The sequence below is a fragment of the Rattus norvegicus genome, chromosome X, assembly GCF_036323735.1.
Source record: "Rattus norvegicus strain BN/NHsdMcwi chromosome X, GRCr8, whole genome shotgun sequence".
Classification (NCBI taxonomy): Eukaryota; Metazoa; Chordata; class Mammalia; order Rodentia; family Muridae; genus Rattus; species Rattus norvegicus.
Window position 1 is genome coordinate 60,634,017 of NC_086039.1, and position 26,646 is coordinate 60,660,662.

The 26,646-nt window shown below is 37.5% G+C and overlaps 1 protein-coding gene across 5 annotated transcripts in view; it reads right to left on the reverse strand.

Annotated features, from left to right (window-relative positions):
- Positions 1–641: 641 nt before the first annotated feature.
- The window catches only part of Mageb6b1 (MAGE family member B6B1), a 75,179-nt gene continuing 49,174 nt past the window's right edge, over positions 642–26,646 (reverse strand). Inside the window, exons 1-4 of one of the 5 annotated variants that reach the window (XM_006257008.5) lie at positions 2,755–2,892; positions 2,507–2,579; positions 1,991–2,046; positions 642–1,890 (exon numbers count right to left, since the gene is read on the reverse strand). In XM_006257008.5, the coding sequence (XP_006257070.1) occupies positions 830–1,852 (1,023 nt within the window). In that variant the 5' untranslated portion in view covers positions 1,853–1,890; positions 1,991–2,046; positions 2,507–2,579; positions 2,755–2,892 and the 3' untranslated portion in view covers positions 642–829. Of the gene's footprint in view, positions 1,891–1,990; positions 2,047–2,444; positions 2,580–2,754; positions 2,893–26,646 lie in introns of those variants that run through there. The other 4 variants (XM_063279901.1, XM_063279900.1, NM_001024880.1 and 1 more) reach the window with 4 other exon arrangements.

The window sequence follows — 26,646 nt, forward strand, 5'->3', positions numbered from 1 at the left end:
ATTGAATTAGAAATCTGCTCTTCCCAATACTTTCTCTTGCATGCCCTTCTTAGAGACTTTTCTATCCTCTTTCTTATGTGTAGGTGCTGCTAAATTCTAAATCCCTGTGGGCAGCAGGTGGATCTTTGTTGCCATTCACAATAATATCTGTGGGGAGGAGCTATCAAGGGGCTGATCTCCAAAGAATGTTTGGGGGAAATAACAAAATGACAAGAAACCTGGATATGGGGCTTAATTTATCAGTTGCGGGTGGATCTTTTCTGTCATTGACCACAGCATTGGTGGGGAGGAGCTGATGATCAAAGAGCTGATGCCCAATGAATGTCTGAAGAAAATAATGAAATCACACAGAGACTGGATATATGAGGCAAAATTTATCAGTTTATTTTCTTATGGAACTCAGTAAGGTAATGAAACAAAGTATATTTCTATTAAAATGATGAACAAAAGACAAAACCAATAGTGACAAGGATGAACTGACCACTTCACTTTGTTTTACTGATTGTAGCACATCAATCCTGTGAAACCTTTTCCCATGACTTGTTTTAATACTTACTGAGAAGAAATTTATGAAGGTTTTCCCATAGCTTTAAAATCCCAAATAACTTTCTCCTGACGAAGAGCAAAAAACATGGCAGGCATTAGATTAAGCAGCATATTTTAATCAAATTAATCTTCAGTTACAGGAATAGTAACAAGGTAGCAAGGATGTGTATACTTTCCCCATGCATAAAAAAGTTCTCCGTGTGTTCCTGCCTACTCACAGACACCCCACTACTCAGAAAACTGGCTGTTCTTGAGCACAGTGACAGTTATCACCAAGGGATAGCTAAATGTGGGAGGAGCTGCTGGGTTGGGCATGGGAGGGAATCCTGGCAGCATGGAAACCAACAGCCTCATCTCTCCTGGCTGCACTCTCATCCTGGTTACTGAGAGCCTCCTCATACTGTCTAGGATAATAAGTAGGAATTGCATTCTTAATCTTAGTTAAAATTTCCATGACTTTCCTGGAAGTGTGTTCCTCATGGGCTCTGGGACCCCAGAGGAACTCATAGGTTGGGGGATCACTGCCAGGAACCTGGCGGTACTCCACATAATTTTGGTCAACTAGCTCTTTGGTGATGAAATTCCGGGGCTCCCCAAAGATTAAGTGCCTCCTCCCAGGATATATGCCCTGCATGTGGAGAAACTGCCAGACCTCTTCCTCAGTGGCGTGGTTGTCCTTCATGAAGATCATACCCAGGAGGGTAAGGATGAGACCGGTCTTGGGCAATTCTCTCTTGCCACCCACATTTGCCCCAGGGCGGATGGGTAACTTGCTAACAAGGGCATAGGAGCAAGTGGTAGGGTTGTCAACCTTCAACTCCAGACCATAGACCAGTTCCAGCTGATAGGTGGCTTTCTCCAGGATCCGGGGGAAGTGACCCTTGTACTTCCTGCTGATCAGCTTCAGCATCTCTGCCTGCACAGGTTGCTCATCCTTCTGGTACTTCTCCAGCAGATAGTGAAGTAGCTTGGTGGCCTTTCTGGTCAGAGGATCTCTGCGTGCAGACTGGATGGCATCTGCTATAGTGGAGACATTTGTACGCCTCTCATCCACATCTGCAAAGGAACCCTCAGCACCAACCTCACGGGCAGGATGGGATACATTTAACTCAGGAGCGCTATGGGATGCAGCCTCCTGAGCAGTGCCTGTATTAGGGGAGCTGGGGGCATCTCCCTGGACAAGAGCAGGAGATGCTGCTTTCTCCTCCTCCACAGTGGGCTGAGCACCCTGGAGATTAGCCCTCTCTCCCCGCATCTGCTGCCTTTTGGCCCGGGAGCGGCTCTTGCTTTTGTTGCCTCTAGGCATGGTGTTCTGGATTAGTAGACAGGAGTCCTACAAAGGATCTGGGGGGAGAGATTGACACTATGTAACTGTCATTAGGTAGAGAGCAACTTCCCTTTAAGCAGCCCACCCCACCCGGTCCCTCCCGCTTTTCTCGGGCACCTTTCTGGATTCCAACAGTGTTCCTGTTCTGCTGTTCAGTCTACTTTCTGAGAAATCTGTGGAGAGAATCAGAACTTTTTAGGCCATTTCCTGGCAACCCAAGTAATATCTGGCTAGGGTGAAAGGAGGGCTTGTACTAGGGCCCCATTTTCTTCCCCATGAACACTTATGTTCATTTTTAGTTTTTAACTAAGTGCTCATTCCCATCTCCTTCTGCTGATGTGAAGTAAGCACTACAGTCTTCACTAGTAAGGAAAAACTAGAAGAAAATTGAGTCAAGCTTTACCATTGAACCATTGATGTCTTATACCATTTAGTGGACACCAAATATACCTATGCTGTTGTGATGTCCCCCCGCCCCCGTTTCTTCCAAAAATAGTTTCCATTAATTTCCCACCACCTCTTTTTCAAAGACAAAGCAAGCATTGTATCTGAGCCCATAGGCCTGCCTGACCTTTGACGTAAACTGTGGAGCATTGGGAGATAATTCCATTCCATGTATTTAGCCACACATACCCTGAAGTCTTGAATTTTCATAATTTTCCTCCTCTTAAACTTATAGTCTCCAACTTTCCCTTTCCGTGGACCACTGAAAACCGAAGAACATTAATGACAATTGGGCCTAACTGCCGTATCCAGGAATTCTGAGCAACAGGGCAACAGACAGGCCGTTGCTGGGGCGGGGGTGGGGGGTTTTGAATTTAGGAAACTATAATGGGACGTCATGGTTTTAACTCAAGTGATCATCCAGGAAAGATTCTTACCAGAGTAAAAGCCATACTTCTTGGCTCAAGGCCCAATCTTATGGACTGAGCTGTCCTCAGAGCGGAAGTTAAGATTCAGGCTAGGCACCTGACCCCCCTTCCCCCAAGAAGTGCCTCCAGAGCTCCAGTCACCTATATTGAACCCTACTGGGGGGGGGTGGACCAATCCATTCTTTTCTAGGAGGGGGAATTTCCAGAGAACACACCTTGAGTAGAACTTGGATTTCACTTTTTTCTTTTTTTTTCTTTTTTTTTTTTTTTTTCGGAGCTGGGGACCGAACCCAGGGATTTCACTTTTTTAATGTGGGCTAATGGGACTCATTTGAAAGATGGAATTCTTATCAGTCATGAAGTAGATTGATTCTTAGTCCAGCACAGATGCTCAAGACTCCAGTACAAAATAAAAGTAACAGCTCAATCTATTTGTTTTTGAACCTGGTACGTGACTGAATTGTTCTCTCCTATTTGCCTCACTTCCTCTCCTTTTCTCTCATTTCTCTTTTTCTTACTTTTTTTTATATCTTTCATCCTCTTCTTTATTATATAGTCTAATGACAGTTTCTTCTTATGTAACTTGGGTCTCAGAGTTGCTAAAAAAAAAGGTTACTATCCTCTTACCTCTGTCCCCAGTACAAGTATTATTTCTATATATATCAACATCCCTGGCATCTCTCATTTTTCCAAATTGTGTCATTTTATTTGGAGTTTGAAACCAACTATTTCTGTATAGTATAGGCTGCCTTAAAAACTCCTGCCTAAAGTATACTTAAAATGACAAGTCACCTGCCTTTGTATGTCCTGTGATAGGATGAGAGGTATAAATCACCACACTTGGGTCTCATTAACTTTTTGATATTTACTGCAGTAGCTGGAATTTTATATTTCTGCTAAAGGTAGATGAGTATATTTTTCCTAATATTCTCACCACAATTACTTTCTTTATCTTTTTAAATCCATGACATAGCAATGCATCATTTATTTTATTGAAAATAATGTCTTTTGTATTTGCTATTCTCACTAAAATGAGAGGAAGTCACAATGCCATAATGATTTGTTTCCCTAATGGATAAAGTTGTTGGTTTTCATCCATTCATTGGCTGTATGTACTTACTTTGAAATGATGATTCCCTTTATTTGCCAGTTTATTAAATACATATATTTTGCTGTATATTTTTCAATTCTTTCTATATTATCTGTATTACATTTTTGGGTTATCACTAATTGGAGAAGATTCTATGTACTTTTCTATCTGGAAGTGTGTTCTTTTGCTATGCAGCACTTTCACTATTTATGATTTCCTTGGGGCAGATTGTGAGAATATGACCAAAGCTTTTGAGTCCAAATATTTAGAAATTTATTAACTGTGTATATACACTGAGTTCTTTCCCATAAATTTCCCTCTAGAAGTTTCAAGATTTCATTCACACTCATTTCTTTGTTCTATTTCCACAGAGTAGGAATGGAGAAGAAGCTTTAGTCTTTTATCTTTTATTCTTTTTTCTATATCAATACCCATAATTTCTAGTACTATTTTTAAAATAGTTTACATAATTTTAGTACCTTTGTTTTTAGCATAAGCTTGAAAATCAAATGTTGCATAGATTGTTTATTTAGAGGATATGGAGAAATAGGAACACTCCTCCATTGTTGGTGGGATTGCAAGCTGGTACAACCATTCTGGAAATCAGTCTGGAGGTTCCTCAGAAAATTAGACATAGTACTACTTGAGGGCCCAGCTATACCACTCCTGGGCAGCTATTAAAAAGTGAATTCATGAAATTCTTAGACAAATGGATGGATCTAGAAAACATCATCCTGAGTGAGGTAATCCAATCACGAAAGAACACACATGGTATGTACTCACTGATAAGTGGATATTAGCCCAAAAGCTTGGAATACCAAGATACAATTCACAGACCACATGAAGCTCAAGAAGAAGAAAGACTAAAGTGTGGATGATCCAGTCCTTCTTAGATGGGAGAACAAAAATTCTCACAGGAGGAAATACTGAGACAAAGTCTAGAGCAGAGACTGAAGGAAAGGCCATCCAGAGACTGCTCCACCTAGGGATCCATCCCATATACAGCCGCCAAATTCAGACACTATTGCAGATGCCAAGAAGTGCATGCTGACAGGAGCCTGACATAGCTGTCTCCTAAGAGGCTCTGCCAGAGCATGACAAATACAAATAATGTGTGCTGACAGCCAACCATTTGACTGAGCACAGGGTTCCCAATGGAGGAGTTAGAGAAAGGACTGAAGGAGCTAAAGGGGTTTTCAACCCCATAAGAAGTACAATATCTACCAAACAGAGGCCCCAGAACTCCCAGGGACTAAACCACCATCCAAAGAGTATACATGGATAGAGCCATGGCTCCAGCTGCATATGTAGCAGAGCATGGCCTTGTTGGGCATCAATGGGAGAGGCAGTTGGTTCTGTCAAAGCTTGATGCCCCAATGTAGGGAAATGCCAGGATGGGCATGTGGGAAGGATTGGGTAGGTGAGGGAGTACCCTTATAGAAACACGGGGGCAGGATTGGACATCAGGTTTCTGGAGAGGAAACCAGAAAAAGGGATAACATTTGAAATGTAAATAAAAAATATCCAATGAAAGAAAAAATGACACTCCTAAACTGTTACCACCACTATTGCTTTTTTTCTTACCTTTTTAAAATTTGATATTCTTGCTGGTTGTGATTACACATTGTGTTGTTTCCTCTGACTGTCAATAGTAGAATTGAGGTAAAATAGCTGAGAATTCCAGACTCAGTACTGTATATTTCTCGTGGTTTTCTTCTAACATGTCCATTATATACTTTATGAAATGGAAATGTGCTAAAAGTTATCATCATTGAGTTAGCTTCTAGGATTTTTTCCAAAGGCTTTTATTTATCTGTAAATATTAACACATTTGTTTTCAAGTTGATGGTAGCAAAGCTTTCCAATAAGTGATATTTGCTATGTAATATAGTTCTTTTCCTTGGACATTCTTACTTTTCTTTTAAAGTGTTTCTATGAGTATTTGTCTACATGTATATATTTGTACACTGTATATGTGCCTGTTGCCTCTGGAGTTCATAAAATGTCAATGTTTACTCTGTGAGCTGCAATATAGGTGCAGAGAACTGAAACTGTGTCTTTCACAAGAGCAGTAAAAATCATTTTTTCCTTTAATATATATATATGTGTGTGTGTGTGTGTGTGTGTGTGTGTGTGTGTGTGTGTGTGTGTGCATGTGTTATGTCCCTGTATAGCATGTGTTTAGGGTATTTGAGAAGGCTAGAAGAGAGTATTGGTGTTCCCAGAAGCTAGAGTTACATGTGATTGTACTCTTATTTTTCAATTGTGTACTGCTACATTTTATATGAATTTTTATATAATATTTTGTCTCTGTAAGAAACTGTCTCAAGTGACATTTGAATGCTTCGTGTATGGTTTTGCAATTATAAATTTGCATATATGCTTTTTGTGGACATAGTTTTCAAGTTACCCAGGAAAACATTAAAGAATTTAATTGCTGAAGAATATGAGTATATTTAAGTTTATTAGACCCTGGTAAACTCTTGGTCAAAGAAGCTGTACAATTTTGAATTTCTAGAGGTTCTAAATAATGGCATTCTTTTTTGTATTTTATTTTCTTAGGGTTTTAAAGTTCTTTCTAATACGTATTGAGTGATATCTCATTGTTTTAAGCAATATGCCTCTAATGATACAAGGTAAGAAACATTGTCTCATGTGCTTATTTGTATAGAATATATATATATATATATAATTTAATATTTAATAGAAGTAATTAAATCATAGTAATGTTATTGTTTAAATTTATTTCATATAGAGCTATTGGGATGTTCTATATGGCCATATAATAACCTAGTTGTCTTTTAAGAAATGAGTTTCATTGATAAGTGGATATTAGCCCAAATGCTCAAATTACCCAAGATACACAGACCACATGAAATTCAAGAAGGATAACCAAAATGTGGATGCTTCACTCCTTCTTTAAAAGGGGAACAAAAATATCCATAGGAGGGGATAGGGAGGCAAAGTTTAGAGGAGAGACTGAAGGAACGGCCATTCAGAGCCTGCCCCACCTGTGGCCCATACATATATAGTTACCAAAATAGATAAGATGGATGAAGCTAAGAAGTGTGTGTTGACAGGAACCAGATATAGATCTCTAAGAGACACAGCCAGAATATGAAAAATACAGAGGCGAATGCCAGCAGCAAACCACTGAACTGAGAACAGGACCCCCGTTGAAGGAATCAGAGAAAGAACTGGAAGAGCTTGAAGGGGCTCGAGACCCCATATGTACAACAATGCCAAGCAACCAGAGCTTCCAGGGACTAAGCCACTACCTAAAGACTATACATGGACTGACCCTGGACTCTGACCTCATAGGTAGCAATGAATATCCTAGTAAGAGCACCAGTGGAAGGGGAAGCCCTGGGTCCTGCTAAGACTGAACCCCCAGTGAACTAGTCTATGGGGGGAGGGCGGCAATGGGGGGAGGATGGGGAGGGGAACACCTATATAGAAGGGGAGGGGGAGGGGTGAGGGGGCTGATGGACAGAAAACTGGGAAAGGGAATAATATTTGAAATGTAAATAAAAAATACCCAATTTAATAAAAATGGAAGAAAAAAATACCATTCAATGGGGCCGGAGAGTGTGGGTGGGTCAGAGAGCACTTTCATACAGGTAAAGGGGAGGGGGAAGCATGAATGTGGGATGGGGACCTGGTGGAGGGGTAACTGGGAAGTGGGAGATCTTCATACGAGATGTAAATTAATGGAATGATTAATAAAAATTTAAAAAGGAAAAGGAGTTTCTTCCATCTTTGTCATGGAATTTTGGAGGCATAAAATTTTCTTAGTATTTTGTAATAGTCATTATTATATTTTATTGCCTGTAGAATTATTTTAAGTGTAAGTTTTCCTCATTACTGATACTCTTCAAATGTATATAATAAAATATTATATCCTCTCCCCTATTTCTCTGATTCCATTCTCCCCATCTCTCTCCCAACCAATCTCCCTCCCAACAAATCTCCCTCCCAATTTCATGTTTTAGTTTTTTTAAACTTCTTTTGATAGGTCATTAAATATTGTTAGTGTTTTCTTTATGTGAATAGGTATGAGAGCATCCACTAGAACATGAGAAACCTACCAGTTTCCACACCTTCATAAATAATGATGTTCCTTACTCCACTGTCAACTGTCAATATCCTCTAGATAAGAAGTAGGGTCTAAAGACTGCTTTCTGTACCTATGCTGGAATTTTGTCAGGCTTGATCTTGGTGCAGACACTGTATAGATTACCATAACTGCTGTAAGTTCAAATTGAGATACCTGTCTCATGTCCATAAGACAGTACTTCATAGCACTCCTCCCCATCAAGCAGCATTTTGAATCTTTCTGTCTTCCTTTTCATTATGTTTCCTGACTTTTGGTGTGGGCTTGATTAAACTGTCACATTCAGAGATGACCACTCCATTTTTCATCCTCAGCACTTTGTCCAGTTGTGTGTCTCTCCACTGCAATGAGAACCTTCTCCAAAGAAGTTTGAAAGCTGCCCAGTATATGGGTATAAATGTTACTTTTATTCACTAGATGAATTTGTCATCTCCAAGACTTACTGCTGAAAAATCTCACCCCTTCTAGTTTATGGGGCAAGTGGACCAGGCCACTAGACAGAAGAACTGGTAAGGTTGAACAGGTTCAAACCCTGGGGAATTTCAGAATTGAGAAAGCAGGTTTAGGGCAGCTCCCTGCAAAGCTCTACTTGAACAGCTAATCAGGACACCCCACTAAGAGGGCCATAACAGTCAGTCATATATGGACACCACCTTATGCTGGGTCCAGCATGGATGCATGAGGAGACATGAAGCACATTCCTGCCTGTGGAGCATTGCCAGGCCTTTGATCGTCACGTGTGCTGATGGTTGCTCTTGGCCTGAATCTGATCTGCTGTCTCTTCTATTCTACTTTCAATCTCTCTCTCTGAGGAGTATACCTCCCCGATTACTCAAAGCTAATCACTCCATAGTAAATCAAACAGATGCAGTTCTCAGGAATGAGGAATGGAGGTGGTCATTAAGATGTGGAGGACTAGAAACTGTTCGTCTGCTTGGCCTTTTAGGGACATAGGAAAAGATCTACACAGCATATCACAGAGGACATTAATAAAGCCTACATGATATTTTATAGAAATAGTTCAATGCCAGACTTAGGCTTGAATTTGAAATTTTGAGGAGATACTGAGAGACCAAACCTACTCCATCTTGGGACCGCCCTCCATCTTAAATAAATGAAACAAACAAACAAACAAAAAAGCCTGAGAATTTGACCTGTAGCAAGACTGAAGCTTCACTCATGTATCAGGAAAGACCCCATGGCTTGACCTTAGCTAGAGTTACTCCATAGCTACTTCCTAGCAACAGTTAACCAAAAATTAGTCTGATTGCTTCAGGTTACTTTCAGACCATTTGTGATTGTATACAGTCTTGCTTATAGTCATTCTATTAGATGCTTTCCTGACTGGACACCCCCTCCCTCACCTCCTCACTTGCTCCTATTTTACTATAAAAACTTGTTCTGCTGAGGATTCAGGGCTGCTCCTCCTTCCTGTCCCTCTGTGTCAGGGTTGGGTTGGAGAAGAGCCCAAGCCTGAGCTTGTAGTAAAGAGACCCTAATGCTATTACTCCAGAAACAGCTCTTTGGTAGTATGAACACTTCCTAGCACAACAATTCATGTACCCTCTGGTTAAATGACTGCGGCATTAATTAATTAATTAGCCAGGGTTAACTTGTGGAATCAAGCATAGAGAATTAAAGTGGTCTCAGGAAAAAGCATGGATAAGAAAAGAAGAAAGAATCTGTAGAAAACAAACAAATGATAGATGAGGTTATTTTATAGGAGAAACACTTGTTATATGATCTAGAAATAAGTAGTATTAGAAGGGAGACGTACATGAGTCTATGGAATTTCTAGGAGAAGAAACAAAGATTAAAGAACTAAATGATATACAAGTATATAAAAAGTTAATACTTTGTTTTCCTAGCTACTTGAACAATGGAAATGGCAATGTCTAGAGGGATATTACAGAAAGCTAGCTGCTTTACTTTCATAAGCTTTAAAACTTTGTAAGAAATTATTTTAACCCCAGCAGTCTGTTACTATTCTGTTCTTACATGAAACTGTTGTCTCCTGTAGCAGGAAACTTCAAGGGCTGTACCCAGCTACCCATGAAGAACAGGCTGTGTAATAACTATAAGGGAATATGCTTTTGCTTTGTGTATAGTTTTTCTTTTAATGAAGCAGGGGTTGGAACTAAGTATATGGGATTTATAAAATATATGTAAATTTAAGGATTTCTTAAAAATATTAATGATGATCAAAGACTTGATGATATAGCTTTAGTAAAATAAAAGACTGGATTCACACTCTGGTATGGAGAAGGAAAAGAATGAAAAGGAAGAAGATAAAAGAAGACAGAAAGAAAAAAGGAGAAGGAAGAAAGGAGAAAGAGGAGGAATGATGAGAATCCTTGGGCAAAGAGAGAGCACTTGTACTGACAGCTTGCATCCACTACTGATTCTGAACCATTCCTTTCTCAGGACCATCCTCAATATGAGGCTGTACCTTGGTAACTTGAACTTCTTACCTATGCAAATAGAGCATCCCTAACATCTCAGACTGAGTCAATGGGAAGCTTTTACCCTTGGATCCCATTCTACTTCCAAAATGTTTATTAGGTCCTTATATACATGGAATAAATCTTGTTTGTCTCCTAGTATGGTTTGTTAGATTGTATATAAGGTATTAGTAGTAACTAATTTAATTAGGTGATTAGTGTGCAGTACTATAATCTTCCTTCATAAAATACTGAAACTATAGATGATAGAGGCTTAAGCCTTTGCTTATGTTCTTAGTTTTATGCTCCCTATTTCTTAGATATGCAGTTCTTTCCATAGTGTTGTTCTGTTTAATCGAGGGCCACTCTTGAGGTTTTAGAAAAATGTGAGGTGAGGAGAAGCATTGTATAACCCCACCATGGGGCTTCAGAATCTCAGTGAGCCTCTGTCACTTAAATACTGCTTAAGAGGTTCTCACGCCTTTTCCCACTTTAAATGAAGAAAGTCAAGAGGGTGTGAAATGTCATATTTCACATCTCTGCTAGTAAGAAGGGTCTGGAATTTTGCATTCAACTTCCTGGGAGTCATTTAGGCTCTGCTAAAATATAGGACACACGGGGTCTAATGGACAGTCTTCTTTTTCAGCTGATTTTATGTTGAACAGATTCCATATACATCACAATAGCTTTAAAATCTCTCTTTCTCTGTGTTCAGTATGAAGACAACTTTATCTAATACTTAATCTATATTGTTAAAAAACTATCAGAATTCATGAGTGTAAAGTTAAGAAAAGTTTATGAGCCACTATATACTGGACAACAGTGAAGTTTTTAGTTCTCAAGCTAGTCTCTAATGATAATCAAGCAGTTATCCTGATATTGCCAATGACTGGGGCTTCTCTTTCCTGGCTTCTGTTACAGATGCTTGTGATTCTTTCTGTCTTCTAGTCTATTTGTCTAAGTTTTGTGATCCGTAGTTTGCCCTGTGATCTTGCTTATTTATTAATCTAAGGAAAAATACTGATTGTGAGTTTATTAGCATATTTTCTTGTAAAAATTGGTATGACAATATTTACCTACTTATATGTATTAAATTGGAAATTAAAAAACTTCATATAATCCACTTGTAAATTCACTCTGTTGGCAGAATTGATTTACTTTTCTCTCCTAGATTCTTTTACTTTTTCTTTTTCAGAAAACATCATTTTTTTTAAATATAGCCTATAATTATATGCCATGGTTCCTCTCCATAGGATATTTATAACATGGTAATTTATACCTTAGATAAGCATAATAGCAAGAGTTGATTTGAGGCAACACAATATCTTACATAATATATGTTGTTTGGAAACTATCAACTTGCATTTGACCTATAGCATGTTACTATCAAATGATAGACCACTAAATTTTCATAATCTGTTAATCATAATCAAACCAACTGCCTTGGGCCAGAAGGTTACATCCCATGAATACCTCCACCAGGAAGTTAGGATCTTTGCGGAAACATATTTTCAGTCAGTCTTTCAGAAATTTATGTGCTTCTAGGCCTATTATAGTTCAATAGATAATTGCCATTCCAAAAGTTCTTTTCGATACATTCTTTTGCAATATCTAGAAAGTATTCCATTCTTGTCATCTTAGCCTCTCCAACCTGATGATGTGATTCTTCATGAAATAGGAGTTAAGTCTGCCCAGTGGCAAAATCATACATTTGTGTGTGCATGACTCTTTGAAATAAAATGGAAATCACCTGGCCTGGGATGATTGTTATAAACATGGAACTATGCAAACAGACATAATTATAGCTATAAAAACATAATGAAAGTCTTTATTTTTGAGAATTTTATATTTGAATATTGTATTTCTATAATTTTCCCCTCCCTTACTTCTCTGTCCAATTCACCTGATCCACCCCAATCCACTCCTCAAATTTGCAGGTCTATTCTTAATCATTATTTTTATATATGTATATACATACATATGCATATAAGCACACATTTATAATTACAACCTACTGAGTTAATTTAGTGTTGTTCATGTGTGTCTGTGTGTGTGTATGTGTGTGTGTGTTTGTGTTCATAGCGGACCACTTAGGATTGTATAAACAGGCATATAATCCCTGGAAATGACTGAGTCTCCCTCTCTAAGCAGCAATTGCTTACCTTACCAGCAATTGTAGCATTTTATCTATGGCTAGTTCCATATGAGATTACCTCTGTGTATTTTGGCAGTTCAATTATTATTTTCATTTTTCAAAGCATGCTTTGGCAGCCACATTGTTGATATTTCGTGAGTGTAGTTTCCCTACCATATGTAGAAGACACTTGGTCCTCTAGCTTTTCTTTGTTTTTCTCTGAGTCTTAACAGTAGGAGTTGTGTTTTAGATGGATACACTGGAGCTGAGCCCTTCATATTCAGTTGTTCTTTGTGTTTTGACCAATGGTGGTTTTTGTAATGTTATCTATCTCCTGTAGAAAGAAGCTTCTTTGATGAAGAAAGATAGCTACATTTATGGCTAAAGAGTCTGGAATATTAATGATCAAAGGTTGTCATATCCTTGATAAAAATTTTAAGGTCTATTATTAGCATTGTTCCCACAGACTCCACTGACAGGCATATGAGCTCCACCCCGTCTTCCTTCTGTTATTTTTTTGTAGACAGCAGTGCATATTTGCAACAAAATTTAAATAAAACCACAGACCATCTTTCAGCTGCTTCTATGATCACCAAGGATACTATTTTTTTTTCAAAAAAAAAAAATCACAATGGTTAGTGTAAAAAAGGAGCCAATAAATGTTGCTACTGTTGAAAACTCCAACCCGTGATGTAATAGAATCAACAGGGAAGCCTTTTGAAAGCACGCATGTTATACATACCTAGTCCTCACCAATAAAATTTATGTTTTAAAAAAATATATAAGAAAAGGTTGACAGTGAGGTGGGAGTGGGTGGGTGGGAGGGGGAGCACCCTCATAGAAGCAGGGAAGGGAGTATGGGATTGGGGGTTTACAGAAGGGAAACCTGGAAAAATGAAAACATTTGAAATGTAAATACATAAAATATCCACTCAAAAATAAAATAAATTTTTAAAAACGGTAATTTTCTATCTCTCTCCTGAAATACAGTGATGGCCGGAGAACAATTCCTTCTGCAAACTTGGAATAGTAATTTCAAAAGATATGAGAGTCCTGTGGACCTTCAATCTTGTACCTGCCATCCTCCTAAAGTGTAAGAAATACATTTTAAACCATTCCTTCAATATAATCTATTAAGATGTAATTTCTCCTAAATTATTGAATAAGTTATATAAAGCTTAATATGAAACTATAGATATTTTTTACAAAACAGTGAAGTGAAAAAAATTAAACATAAGGTTTGTTCATCTATTTTTATATGTTCATTTTTGAACAAAATAATATTCCTGCTGTGTTGGTTTAAATTTACAACAAAACATTTCCACTATATTATTTTTAAATTTATAAAATAACCAAACATTTGCCAATTTGTTTTTCAAAATTATAGTTCTTACTCTTCAGTAATACATAGTTAATGCCTGTATACTAATCTGGTGATAAATGCATTCTGTCTTGATACTATTTGTGCTAGCTAGTTTTATGTCAATGTGATATTAGAGTCATTGGGAAGAGGGAACTACAATTGACAAAATGTCCCCACGAGATTACTTTGTGGGCAAGCCTGTGGTACATTTTCTTAGTCATTGTTGTGAGAAAGCAGCCTATTTTGAGTTATGCCTTCTTTGGACAGGTGGTCCTAAGGTGCATAAGAATGTAGGCTGACTGAGTGAGCTAACCCACTCACAGAAAGACATACATGGTATGCGCTCATTGATAAGTGGCTATTAGCCCAAATGCTTGAATTACCCTAGATCCCTAGAACAAAGGAAACTCAAGACGGATGATCAAAATGTGAATGCTTCACTCCTTCTTTAAATGAGGAAAAAGAATACCCTTGGCAGGGAAGGGAGAGGCAAAGATTAAAACAGAGACTGAAGGAACACCCATTCAGAGCCTGCCCCACAGGTGGCCCATACATATACAGCCACCCAATTAGACAAGATGGATGAAGCAAAGAAGTGCAGACCGACAGGAGCCGGATGTAGAATCGCTCCTGAGAGACACTGCCAGAATACAGCAAACACAGAGGCGAATGCCAGCAGCAAACCACTGAACTGAGAATAGGTCCCCTATTGAAGGAATCAGAGAAAGAACTGGAAGAGCTTGAAGGTGCTCGAGATCCCAAAAGTACAACAATGTCAAGCAACCAGAGCTTCCAGGGACTAAGCCACTACCTAAAGACTATACATGGACTGACCCTGGACTCTGTCCCCATAGGTAGCAATGAATATCCTAGTAAGAGCACCAGTGGAAGGGGAAGACCTGGGTCCTGCTAAGACTGAACCCCCAGTGAACTAGACTATGCGGGGAGGGTGGCAATGGGGGGAGGTTTGGGAGGGGAACACCCATAAGGAAGGGGAGGGGGGAGGGTGATGTTTGTCTGGAAACCGGGAAAGGGAATAACACTTGAAATGTATATAAGAAATACTCAAGTTAATAAAAAAAAAAAAAAAGAAAATTAAAAAAAAAAAAAAAAGAATGTAGGCTGACAAAGCCTTCAGAAATGTCTTCGTTTCTTGTTTATTGCTGTGATAAGTCACCATGATCAAGGCAACTTATAGAAGATAGAGATTATTGGGGGCTTATGGTTTCAGAGACTGAATCTATTATAATCATGGCAGGGAGCACTGTAGCACACAGGCAGGCATGGTGCTAGAGAAGCAGCTGAGAGCTTATTACATCTTGAGACACAACAAGGAACAAGGGGAGAGAGAGTGAGAGAACAAGAGAGTGCAAAAGCATGAAAGTGAGAGAGCAGAGTGAGTGAGTGAGAACGAGAGCGAGAGAGAGAGCGAGAGCGAGAGAGAGAGCGAGAGCGAGAGAGAGAGAAAGAGAAGGAGGGAGGGAGGGAGAAAGAGAGAGAGAGAGAGAGAGAGAGAGAGAGAGAGAGAGAGAGAGAGAGAGAGACTGAGAATGGAATGGGCTTTTGAACCTCAAGCTTTTAAGAAATTCAAACTATAGACCAACTCTACTGCTTTATATATCCTTTATGTCTACAGCTAGTTTTTGCATTTCCTAGAAATAAGAGACATACACATATTTTATCAATCACTATAAATGACTATAACAGTTTGTCAAAATGAAACTGAAATGAATCTGGATTTATCCTCTTTTTTTCTCTGCTATAGATTATTTCCAAAGTTTATGCTGATATAGTTCCTACTTTATTCATAAATGTTATTTAAGCATGTTTAAGCCATGATTTAAAAATATGCAAAATCAGATTATATCTTTTTTTTCCTATTTCTCACTTTTGGCCTCTCTATCACTATTAGAAATTTTAAAAGACAGTCTCTCTTTGTTGTGTTTTGTCTAGGTTTCAGGGCAATAACTAGTTTTATGGTGAAAGCTAGCAATATTTTTATAGTTATGTAGCAAAAGCCACTTTCCTTCCTTGAAGTCATTTGCATGAATTTTTTCATGATAGATTGAGTGATCATTATGAAATGAAGATTACTGGGAAACTGAATTTCTTTCACAGCAAGCAGTGGTCTGATATACTTATCTGCCAGATTCTCAGTGTTGAGAGAATAAGGACAAAGATACGGTCTTCTTTATTTTGTAAGGTTTGTGGCTCCTCCATTTACTTCTCATGTAGAATTCCCTTGATTTGTGATTAAAGGACCTCTCAAGTCTCTGAAAGCTCTGAGTTTTGATAAACTACATCTCTTACCAAGAATGGGTCAGGAGCCCAATCTGTGAGGTAAGTAGCATGTACAAAAAAAACAAAAAAACAAAACAAACAAGCAAAAACATGCTCTTATTACCAATCATTATGTCCTTATGTACTAATAAGGCTTTGTTTCCATACATTTTCTGTTTGGAAAATACTGACATTATACAAGGATGAGCAAGACTAGTTGATGACTTTTAACACTGAACTTTTGAACATAGATGTAATATTGAACAAGAGACTCTAAGAATTAGCATACTTTGACTTGTTCCATTCTCATTTGTGTCCTCTTGTCTCTTTTTGTATTGATCTAGCTGAAACTTCAAGGACCATATTCAATAGGAATGGAGAGTGGACACCTTTGTTTGAATACTGATTTTAGTGGAAATCCATTGAGTTTTTGTTAGTAAGACACCCCTCTTCCTTTTTCTCCTTCCTTCCCTCCCTTTCTTTTTCTCTCATACCTCGGATCAATCCCTTGGGCTTGTCAAAGACAGGTCAGCACTCTAACACTGAGGTACATCCTAAGCCATTCTTGTTTACAATTCTTTCTTTGTATTTTAAATTGCTTTATTATTGTGCTGGGGTTTTTTTTTAATATAAATCAGTTGAACTGTTTTTTTTTTCTGGGATTAATCAGACACAGTGAAAATAATCAATGAATTAATGACATAAAGAGAAAAGAAAAAGAAAATGAAAACATTTTACCAGAACACAGTTTATGAAAGTTATGGAAGAAATCTAATGCTCAATAATGTGAGGCTTGCTGTGTGTTCATGTGCAAATCAGAGTGAAACATAGATGAATAATCGATTTGCTCATTTCTAAAATATGTGTACGAACAACAAAGCTTATTTTCTGATGTTGAATGAATAATGTACAAAATAGTGTATTACAGATAAATGGCCTTTGGACTCTAAAATTATAGTCTGTTCTACATACCAAAATATATAAGATTTTCAAAAAGATAAAAAAGAAAGGCTATGTATTACAATAAGGCCTAGTAATGCCAGCTGTTAACACAGTGGGTGTATGAAACTCCTTAAAAGCAACATAAGAATGTAGATATTTCCAGGTAAGATCAAATACGAGAAGTACAAATGTGTGAAAGAACCAAAGATAATATACAATAATCTTTATTCCTGCAAGAGGAATTAACCTATCCACAAATGTAGTCTATATGATATGTCTACTACAATGAAAGCCGAATGAAACATACACCAGTGCTCAGTTTTACCATGTGACTCTATATTGTTAAGCAGGAATGGTTGGGAAATTGCTCCCACATACACACCTACTTGCACTTTTGAAAGAATTAGTTTGATGACTAAGGGTCAAGCATGCAGCAATGAAACCCCAGGCTCCAATATCCTGAAGCAGATTCAGCCCAGGTATTTAGGCCACAAGCTGGGAGCTGCCAGACAATAGCCTGTATTCCCCCTATTCCAAGCATGGACACTTCTCAAATAGACAGAACAGAAAAAAAAATGCAGTCAGTGCCAAGGATTGGTCACATCATGGATAGAATTTCATCTGTTAAAATATAACTTAAAGTAGTAAGTAAATTAAATAGAATAGAGATTAGCAAATAATTGAAAGTTAGTAAACTAGAGCTATCATATACTTTGCTTACTTTGGAATTGTTATTAACTTTTGAAAAGATTAATTTATATATTTTTGTTTATTGTTTTGTTCATCTTATAAATAGCTAGTAGATAATATGCAGTATATTATAACTACAAAAATATGGTTTTAATATGAGAAAAGGAAGGATCTTCATTGAATATTCAGGCTTTTCCATTCCTTATAACCAGTTTTGCATACATGTACATTTACAGGTATATGTATGAGCAAATATTTTTCTTTTATATCCAAATAGAGTTTTCTCTCCATCTACTCCTCTCAGTTGATCATCACCTGCTCCTCCATATACATCTACAAAAATGAAAAAATAAAATGTAGGATAAAGCAAAACCCATCATATTAAAGTTGGACAAGGCAAGCTGACAGAAAAATAAAAGAGCCCTAAGAATAAGCACAAGTATCAGAGAGAAAATCGTTTTTATACTTAGGAGTCTCATAAAAGTACTAAACTGAAGCTGTAGTATATATCCAGAAGACCTACTGCAGACCTGTGTAGGCCCTGTGCTTGCTGCTTCAGTTTCTGTGAGATCATATGATCTTTGCTTGGTGGTTGTAGATGACCTTCTTTGCATGTTGTCTTTCTTCCATTTCCTCTTTATCTCCAACTACTTTTGCCACCTCTTTGTATTCTCACCAGCAATGAAAACTGTTCCCCTTGCTCTACATCCTCATCAGCAGGAGCTGTCACTGTGTTATTGATCTTAGCCATTCTCACAGGTGTAAGATGAAATCTCAAAGTGACTTTGATTTGCATTTCCCTGATGGCTAAGCTATGTTGGACATTTGAGTATTTCTCAGCCATTTGAGTCCCCTCTATGGAAAATTTTTATACCACATTTTCAAATAAGTTTTTTTAATATTAAGTTTCTTGGGCTCTTTGTCCATTTTGGATATTAGTCTTCTATCAGAAATAAAGTTGGTAAAATTATTCTCCCATTCTGTACCCTGCCATTTTGGTCAAATGATGGTGTCCTTTGCGTTACAAAAGCTTTTCAGTTTCATGGCATTCCATTTATTAATATTTTATCTTAATCCCTGTGCTATCAGTGTTCTGTTCATAAAGTTTTCTCTTGCACTAATGAGTTCAATTCTATTCTCCACTTTCTTGTCTATCAGATTTAATGTACCTGAGTTTATGTTGAGGTCTTTGATCTGTTTCGACTTGAAGTTGTGCAGGGTGATAAGGATGGATCTATGTATTCTTCTATATGCAGACATCCAGTTAGACCAGCACCATTTACTGAAGATTTTGTCTTTTTTCTAGTGTTTCTGGCTTCTTTATCAAAATTAGGTATGTATCTTAGCACTGCTTTCATTATGTCTCAAAAGTTTATATATGCTGGGTCTTCACTTTTATGAAATTTTAGAAAGTCTTTAAATTCTTTATTTCTGTCTTAACCCATTTTTTCAGTCCTTAGAGATTTGTTAAGTCTTCGTGAGTTTGTAAGCTTTGTGCTATTTTTGTTATTGTGGATAGGATAGAGAGGCTTATTTCCATTTTCTTGTATCTGTTTTGTGTGTGGTCAGTTTTGGAGAAAGTTCTATGAGGTGCTAAGAAGAAACTATATTCTTTTGTGTTTGGGTAAAATGTTCAGTAAATGTCTGTTAAGTTCATTCGGTTTATAGCCTCTGTTATTTTCAGTATTTCTAGTTAGCTTCTGTCTAGATGACCCATCCATCCTTGAGATTGGGTTTTGAAGTCATCCACTATCAGTATGTGAGGCTCAATATGTGATTTAAGCTGCACTGATATTTCATTTATACATATGATAGCCCTTGTGTTTAGGAAATAGGTATTATGAATTGAAATGTCTTCTCAGTGTATGGTTAAGAATTTCCTACTTTTATGTGTGTAGTTCAACTCCTTATGCTGCAGTTTTCCTTCTAGCACACTCTATAGGACTGGATTTGTGGACAGATATTGTATAAATTTGGTTTTGTCATGGAATATTTTGGTTTCTCCATCTATGTTAATTGAGAGTTTTGCTGGATATAGTAACTTGGGCTGGCATTTGTGTTCTCTTAGGATCTGTATGACATCTGTCCAGGATCTTCTGGCTTTCATAGTCTCTGGTGAGAAGTCTGGTGTGATTCTGATAGGTCTGCCTTTATCTGTTATTTGACCTTTTTCCCTTACTGCTTTTAATATTCTTTCTTTGTTTTGTGCATTTGGTGTTTTGACTATAATGTGACGGGAGGAGTTTCTTTTCTGGTCCAATCTATTTGGAGTTCTGTAGGCTTCTTGTATGTTTATGGACATCTCTTTCTTCAAGTTAGGGAAGTTTTCTTCTATGATTTTGTTGAATATATTTACTGGCCCTTTAAGTTGGGAGCTTTCACTCTCTTCTATACCTATTATCCTTACGTTTGCTCTTCTCATTGTGTCCTGGATATCCTGGATGTTTTGGGCCAGTAGCTTTTTGCATTTTACATTACCTTTGATGGTTGCATCGATGTTTTCTATGGTATCTTCTGCCCCTGAGCTTCTCTCTTCTATCTCTTGTATTCTGTTGCTGATGCTTGCATCTATGACTCCTGATCTATTTCCTAGGCGTTCTATCTCCAGAGTTGTCTCCTTTTGTGGTTTCTTTATTGTTTCTATTTCTATTTTTTAGATCCTGGATGGTTTTGTTCAATTCCTTCACCTGTTTGGTTGTGTTTTTCTGTAATTCTAAAGAATTACAAGGGATTTTTGTGTTTCTTCTTTAAGGGCTTCTATTTGTTTACCTGTGTTGTCCTATATTTCTTTAAGGGATTTATTTATATCCTTCTTAAAATCTATCATCATCATGAGATATGATTTTAAATCCAAATTGTGCTTTTTCAGTGTATTTGGATTTCCACTATTTTCTCGGTGGGAGAACTGGGCTCTGATCATGCCAAGTAGTCTTGGGTTCTGTTGCTTAGGTTCCGGTGCTTGCCTCTCACCATGTTGTTGTCTCCGAGCTCGTCTTGCTGTCTCTGACAGTGGCTTGACCCTCCTGTAAGCCTGTGTGTCAGCACTCCTAGAGACCAGCTTTCTTCTAGCAGGACCTGGGTACAGAGAGCTGTATCAAAGGGTCAGCTTCAGGCACAGGGGGAAACCAGAAGTATACAATCCCAGTCTGCTCCTAGATTCCTGTACTAGGCGGTTTCCTCTTGAACCAGGAATGTGAGCAGAAGTGGTGGACTTTCCCGAGCTCTCAGGATTGTCCACATTTCTGAGAGTCCAGCTCTCTCCCCCATGGGATTTAGGGGATACAGAGAGCTGTGGGACCGGGTCAGGTCCAGATGCCCATTCCGTTTTTTTTTTTTTCTTTTTTTCTTTGCTATAGTGCCATCATACATTTTCTATGTTCCTGCAGGATCATTTGTAAATAGGAAATAAAGGTTTTTTAACTTCTATTCTGAGACACATTTCTCTTCTCTATGGAGATCTGAGTTTCTTTTCTCTTAAGAAATACTTCCAACATTCTTTACAAAGCATAATTCTTGACTTCAAATTATCTGAGACTTTTTGTGAAAAAGAATTTTGCTACATATATAATCTTATTTCAGTGGATATGACTTTTTAGTGTTTTATATATTGAGCTTGATTTTATCTCATCTCTGTGTTTTAATCATCTATTTAGGTTGCATGTGTTCATTTTTCCATTATAGTTCTTAGCATATTAATCATAACTATTTTAAACAGTAGATTTGTTGATTTTCTATCTCTAAATATACCACTAATATTTGTCCTGGTTTTTTTCTTTTCTTTTTTATTGGATATTTTATTTTATTACATTCTTATGTTATCCCTTTTTACGATTTCCTTCTTCTCGAGCTTCATATGAACTGTGAATTTGTTCTGTTTTTAAACTGATATTTTTCCTTTATTATAACCTGTAATATTTTTGTTATCTCCTGGTAAACTATATTAGTTACAAAGAAGTAATTTAATTATGTATTTAGTGTAAAGTTTTATGGTCTTCTAAGTAGCATTCATACTGTGTTTAGAGTGATGAGAAGTGTTGGATAGTGAAAATGTCTGTGCTATCTGTTTTGTTGTTGTTGTTGTTGTTATTTTAGTTTTATGACATGTTCGGTTCTGTCCACTTTAATCCTCTGTTATTACTCAGGTGCCTGCTTGGTGTGGTGGCAAACTGTGAGGTGAGAGAAAGCATTCTGTAATCCTATGATTAGTTCTCAGTGTCTTAGTGAGTCTCTGCCACTTGGCCACTTAATAAGAACTTTTCAAGTTTTTTACACTTTAGATGAAAAAGGAAGTCAAGAGGGCATGCAATTTGGTGTTTCATTTCCACTGCTTAGAAATCTAGAGAAGTCTGGACATGGTATTTTCTTTGTTCCAGATTTTTTAGGTCCCTGATGAAATTTGCACCAGGTACAATTTTCTCTTTAAAATGGGTTATTCTGCAATGAGTGGATTTATTCTTTCTATGGAAGAGATTCATATTCTCTCTCTCTCTCTCTCTCTCTCTCTCTCTCTCTCTCTCTCTCTCTCCCTCCTTCCCTCCCTCTCTTGCTCCTTCTCTCTTTGAAATCAAAGTCTTCATTATTCCAATAGTCAATCTACATTTTGACAACCTATTAGATTCTTGAAGCTAAAAGTAATAAAACCATGGGTTATCACTTTATAATGGATACTACTGGCATTATTTAACTTTCAACATAGTGTACATTGAGAACCAAGAACCCAGCAGTTTTCCAAACACAGTTTAAATATTTATTATCCTGATACTGTCTCAAGCTGTGGCTTCTGTCCCTAGTTTCTTCTCTAGTAAGTTGTGTTTCTCCTGACTTCCAGTATGTTTCTTTAGTTTTTTCCTCACTTCTCTAAATGATCCTCATAAATATCTGATTTTAAGCTCGGTCAACTATTTTACTGTTGAATTTCATGTTGGACTCGAAACTGGAGTAACTCTGTTTCTATGTTCACTGTGTTTATTGGCGGAATGTTTTTATTACCATTTGTATATTGGATAAGTGTACCAGGATAAATCAAGACGTCTCTAAGCTAACTTGCTCTCTCTCTCTCTCTCTCTCTCTCTCTCTCTCTCTCTCTCTCTCTGTTTCTCTCTGTCTTTCTGTCTCTCTCCCTCCCTCCCTCTATCCTTAACTCTTTGTCTCTTCCTCTCTAGCACTAGGAATACATACATACACCTCTATTCCTGTTTTATTCATGTGAGTGTTGGACTTCCGAACCAAAATCTTATGCTTCCACAGCAAGCAGGTAACCATTTTATCTCTCTCCTTAGCTTTTGTTTCTGATTTAATCATAAAACATCCTCGGTTTTTAAATAGATTCTGAAATTACATGTCTCATCTTCATTTCCATAAAATGTTAAAAAAAATTGGCAACATTCTTCGATAGGTGAAGCAAGACACCGAAAATTAATTGATAGGTTCTTAGTTGTTATATAATGTGGATTATCAGAGGAATTTCAACTTACTTTTTACATAATTATCAGAGTAACATCTCATCAAATTTCTTATAGTATTTTCCCTCAACTCTAACCAGCATTCCCTATCCACAGTTAAGATAGAAAGATATAAGGCCAAGCGATTAGCATCATTGGGGACATGAGATATCACCTGCTATTACCTGTCTTCTAGGTCCCATTGCCCATGTCCTTACCATATATAAAATAACTCATCCCTTAAAATTCTTCCAATCCATATTTTTATTACTACATCAGCTAAAACTTTGAATTTCATCATAAAAACCACAACCAACTAATAATAATACTCTTGGTGTATTTGTAATAAGTGTATCTACTACATAAGTTATATCTGTGTTTATAGATCTGAGAAACAATGAAGTAACGAAGTAACCTATCCCATAACCAGTTTATATTAATAACATAAGATCAGTAAGTAATATAATGTTAGTTAATAAAATGCTTCCCCAGTCTTTCCCATAGGCTAGCCTGTTAGAGACAATTCCTTAGTTGATATTTTTTCTTCTGTCTGTCAAGTTGATAACCATGATTAAGCCATCACTGATACATGCAAAGAAAATGCTAGAAAACAGCAGATCTGTTGTTTTGATGAACAGAGGTAGTCAGTCATATGAATGCTTGGATACTGTTTTATTTTGCATTACTATTGTGATAAAATACTATAATTAAGAAAAAAGAGGGACCCTGTGCCACAGCTCTGTATACCCAGATTCCACCTGGTGAAAGCTGGTCTCCCAGGAGTACTGACACACCTGAGAACCACTTCTGCTAGGACAGACCCACCTGGAGCCCTCTATACACAGGAAGTGAGGACCAGTAAGGGGCAGGATCCTTCCAGTATCTGCCTGCACCCTGAGCTGACCCTGTGCCACAGTTCTCTGAACCCAAATCTGATAGGGAGAGAGCTGGTCTCCAGAGGTAGAGACAATCCTGAGAGTATAAGTGAGACCACCATTTCTGCTCAAATTCCTGGCCCACTAGGAACAAACTCATGGACCAGCCCTCTGGATATAGGAACTGAGGAGCAGTGTGGAACAGGTTCCTCCTGGTTAATGCCTGTTCCCAGAGCTGAAACTATGCCACAGTTCTCTGTGCCCAGGTCCTGTGGGGAGAAAGCTAGTCTCCCAGTAGTGCTGGCATACAGGCTTACAGGAGGGTCCAGCCACTGTCAGAGATGGCAAGACTAGCTAAGGCCAAAGATAAGCAGATGCTGAGAGGTAAGGGCAAGAACTTAACCAACAGAAACCAAGTCCATTTGACATCATCAGAACCCAGTTCTCCCACCACAGCAAGCCCTGGATACCACAATACACTGGAAAAACATGATTTTGATTTAAAATCACAACTCATGATGATGTTAGAGGACTTTAAGAAAGGCATGAATAAGTCCCTTAAAGAAATATAGGACAATACACATAAACAGGTAGAAACCCTTAAAGAGGAAACATAAATATCAACCAAACAGGTGAAGAAATTGAACAAAACTATCCAGGATCTGAAAATGGAAATAGAAACAATAAAGAAATCATAAAGACAGAAAGCCCTAGAGATAGAAAAGCTAAGAAAGAAATAGGGAGTCATAGATGCAAGCATCACCAACAGAATACAAGAGATAGAAGAGAGAATCTCAGGGGCAGAAGATACCATAGAAAACATTGACACAACAGTCAGAGAAAATGCAAAACATATAAAGTTCCTAACCCAACACATACAGGAAATCCAGGAGACAATGAGAAGACTGAACCTAAGGATAATAGGTAGAGAAGAGAGTGCAGACTCCCAACATAAAGGGCCAGTAAATATTTCCAATAGAATACAGAAGAAAACTTCCCTAACCTAAAGAAAGAGATGTCCATAAACATACAAGAAGCCTACAGAACTCCAAATAGATTAGATCAGAAAAGAAATTCCTCCCCTCACATAATAGTTAAAACACAAAATGCACAAAACAAAGAAAGAATATTAAAAGGAGTAAGGAGAAAAGGTCAAGTAATATATAAAGGCAGAACTATCGGAATCACACCAAACTTCTGAACAGGGTCTATGAAAGCAAGATTTCATGGGGGAAATGTCATACAGACCCTAAAAGAACATAAATGCCAGCCCAGGTTACTGTATCCAGCAAAACTCTCAATTAACATAGATGGAGAAACCAAGTATTCTTAGACAAACAAATTTATACAATATCTTTCCATAAATCCAGGCCTACAAAGGCTAATAGAAGGAAAACTCCAACACAAGGAAGGAAACTACATCCTAGGAAGAGCAAGAAAGTAATCGTCTTTCAAATAACCCAAAAGTAGGTAGCTATACAAACATAATTCTACCTCTCACAACAAAAATAACAGGAAACAACAATCATTGGTGCCTAATATATCTCAACATCAATGGACTCAATTCCCCAATAAAAAGACATAGACTTACAGACTGGATACGAAAAGAGGGCACAGCATTTTGCTGCATGCAGGAAACACACCTCAGTGACAAAGACAGACACTACCTCAGAATAAAAGACAGTAAAAAGTTTCCAAGTAAATCGGTCCCAAGAAACATGCTGGAGTAGCTGTTCTAATACTGAGTAAAATTGACTTTCAAACAAAAGTTATCATAAAAAGATAAGGAAGGAAACTTCATATTTGTCAAAGGAAAATTCCTCCAAGATGAACTCTCAATTCTGAATATCTATGCTCCAAATGCAAGGGCACCTACATTTATAAAAGAAACCTTATAAAACTCAAAGTATACATTGCACCTCGAACAATAATAGTAGGAGACTTAAACATCCCACTCTCATCAATGGACAGATCATGGAAACAGAAACTAAACAGAGACATATACAAACTAACAGAAGTTATGAAACAAATGGATTTTACAGATACCCATAGAACATTTCACCCTAAAACAAAAAAAAAATACCTTCTTCTCAGCACCTCATGGTACCTTCTCCAAAACTGACCATATAATTGGTCACAAAACAGGCCTCAACAGATACAGGAAGATTGAAATGATCCCATACATCCTATCAGATCACCATGGACTAAGACTGTTCTTCAATAACAACAAAAATGACAGAAAACCCAAATACACATGGAAGCTTAACAGTGCTCTACTCAATGATAACTTGGTCAAGGAAGAAATAAAGACATTAAAGACTTTTTAGAATTTAATGAAAATTAAGGGACAACATTCCCAAACTTATGGAACACAGTGAAAGTAGTACTAAGAGGAAAACTCAGAGCTCTAAGTGCCACCAAAAAGAAACTGGAAAGAATATACACTAGCAGCTTAAAGCACACCTAAATGCTCTAGAACAAAAAGAACCAAATACACCCAAAAGGAATACACAGCAAGATATAATCAAATT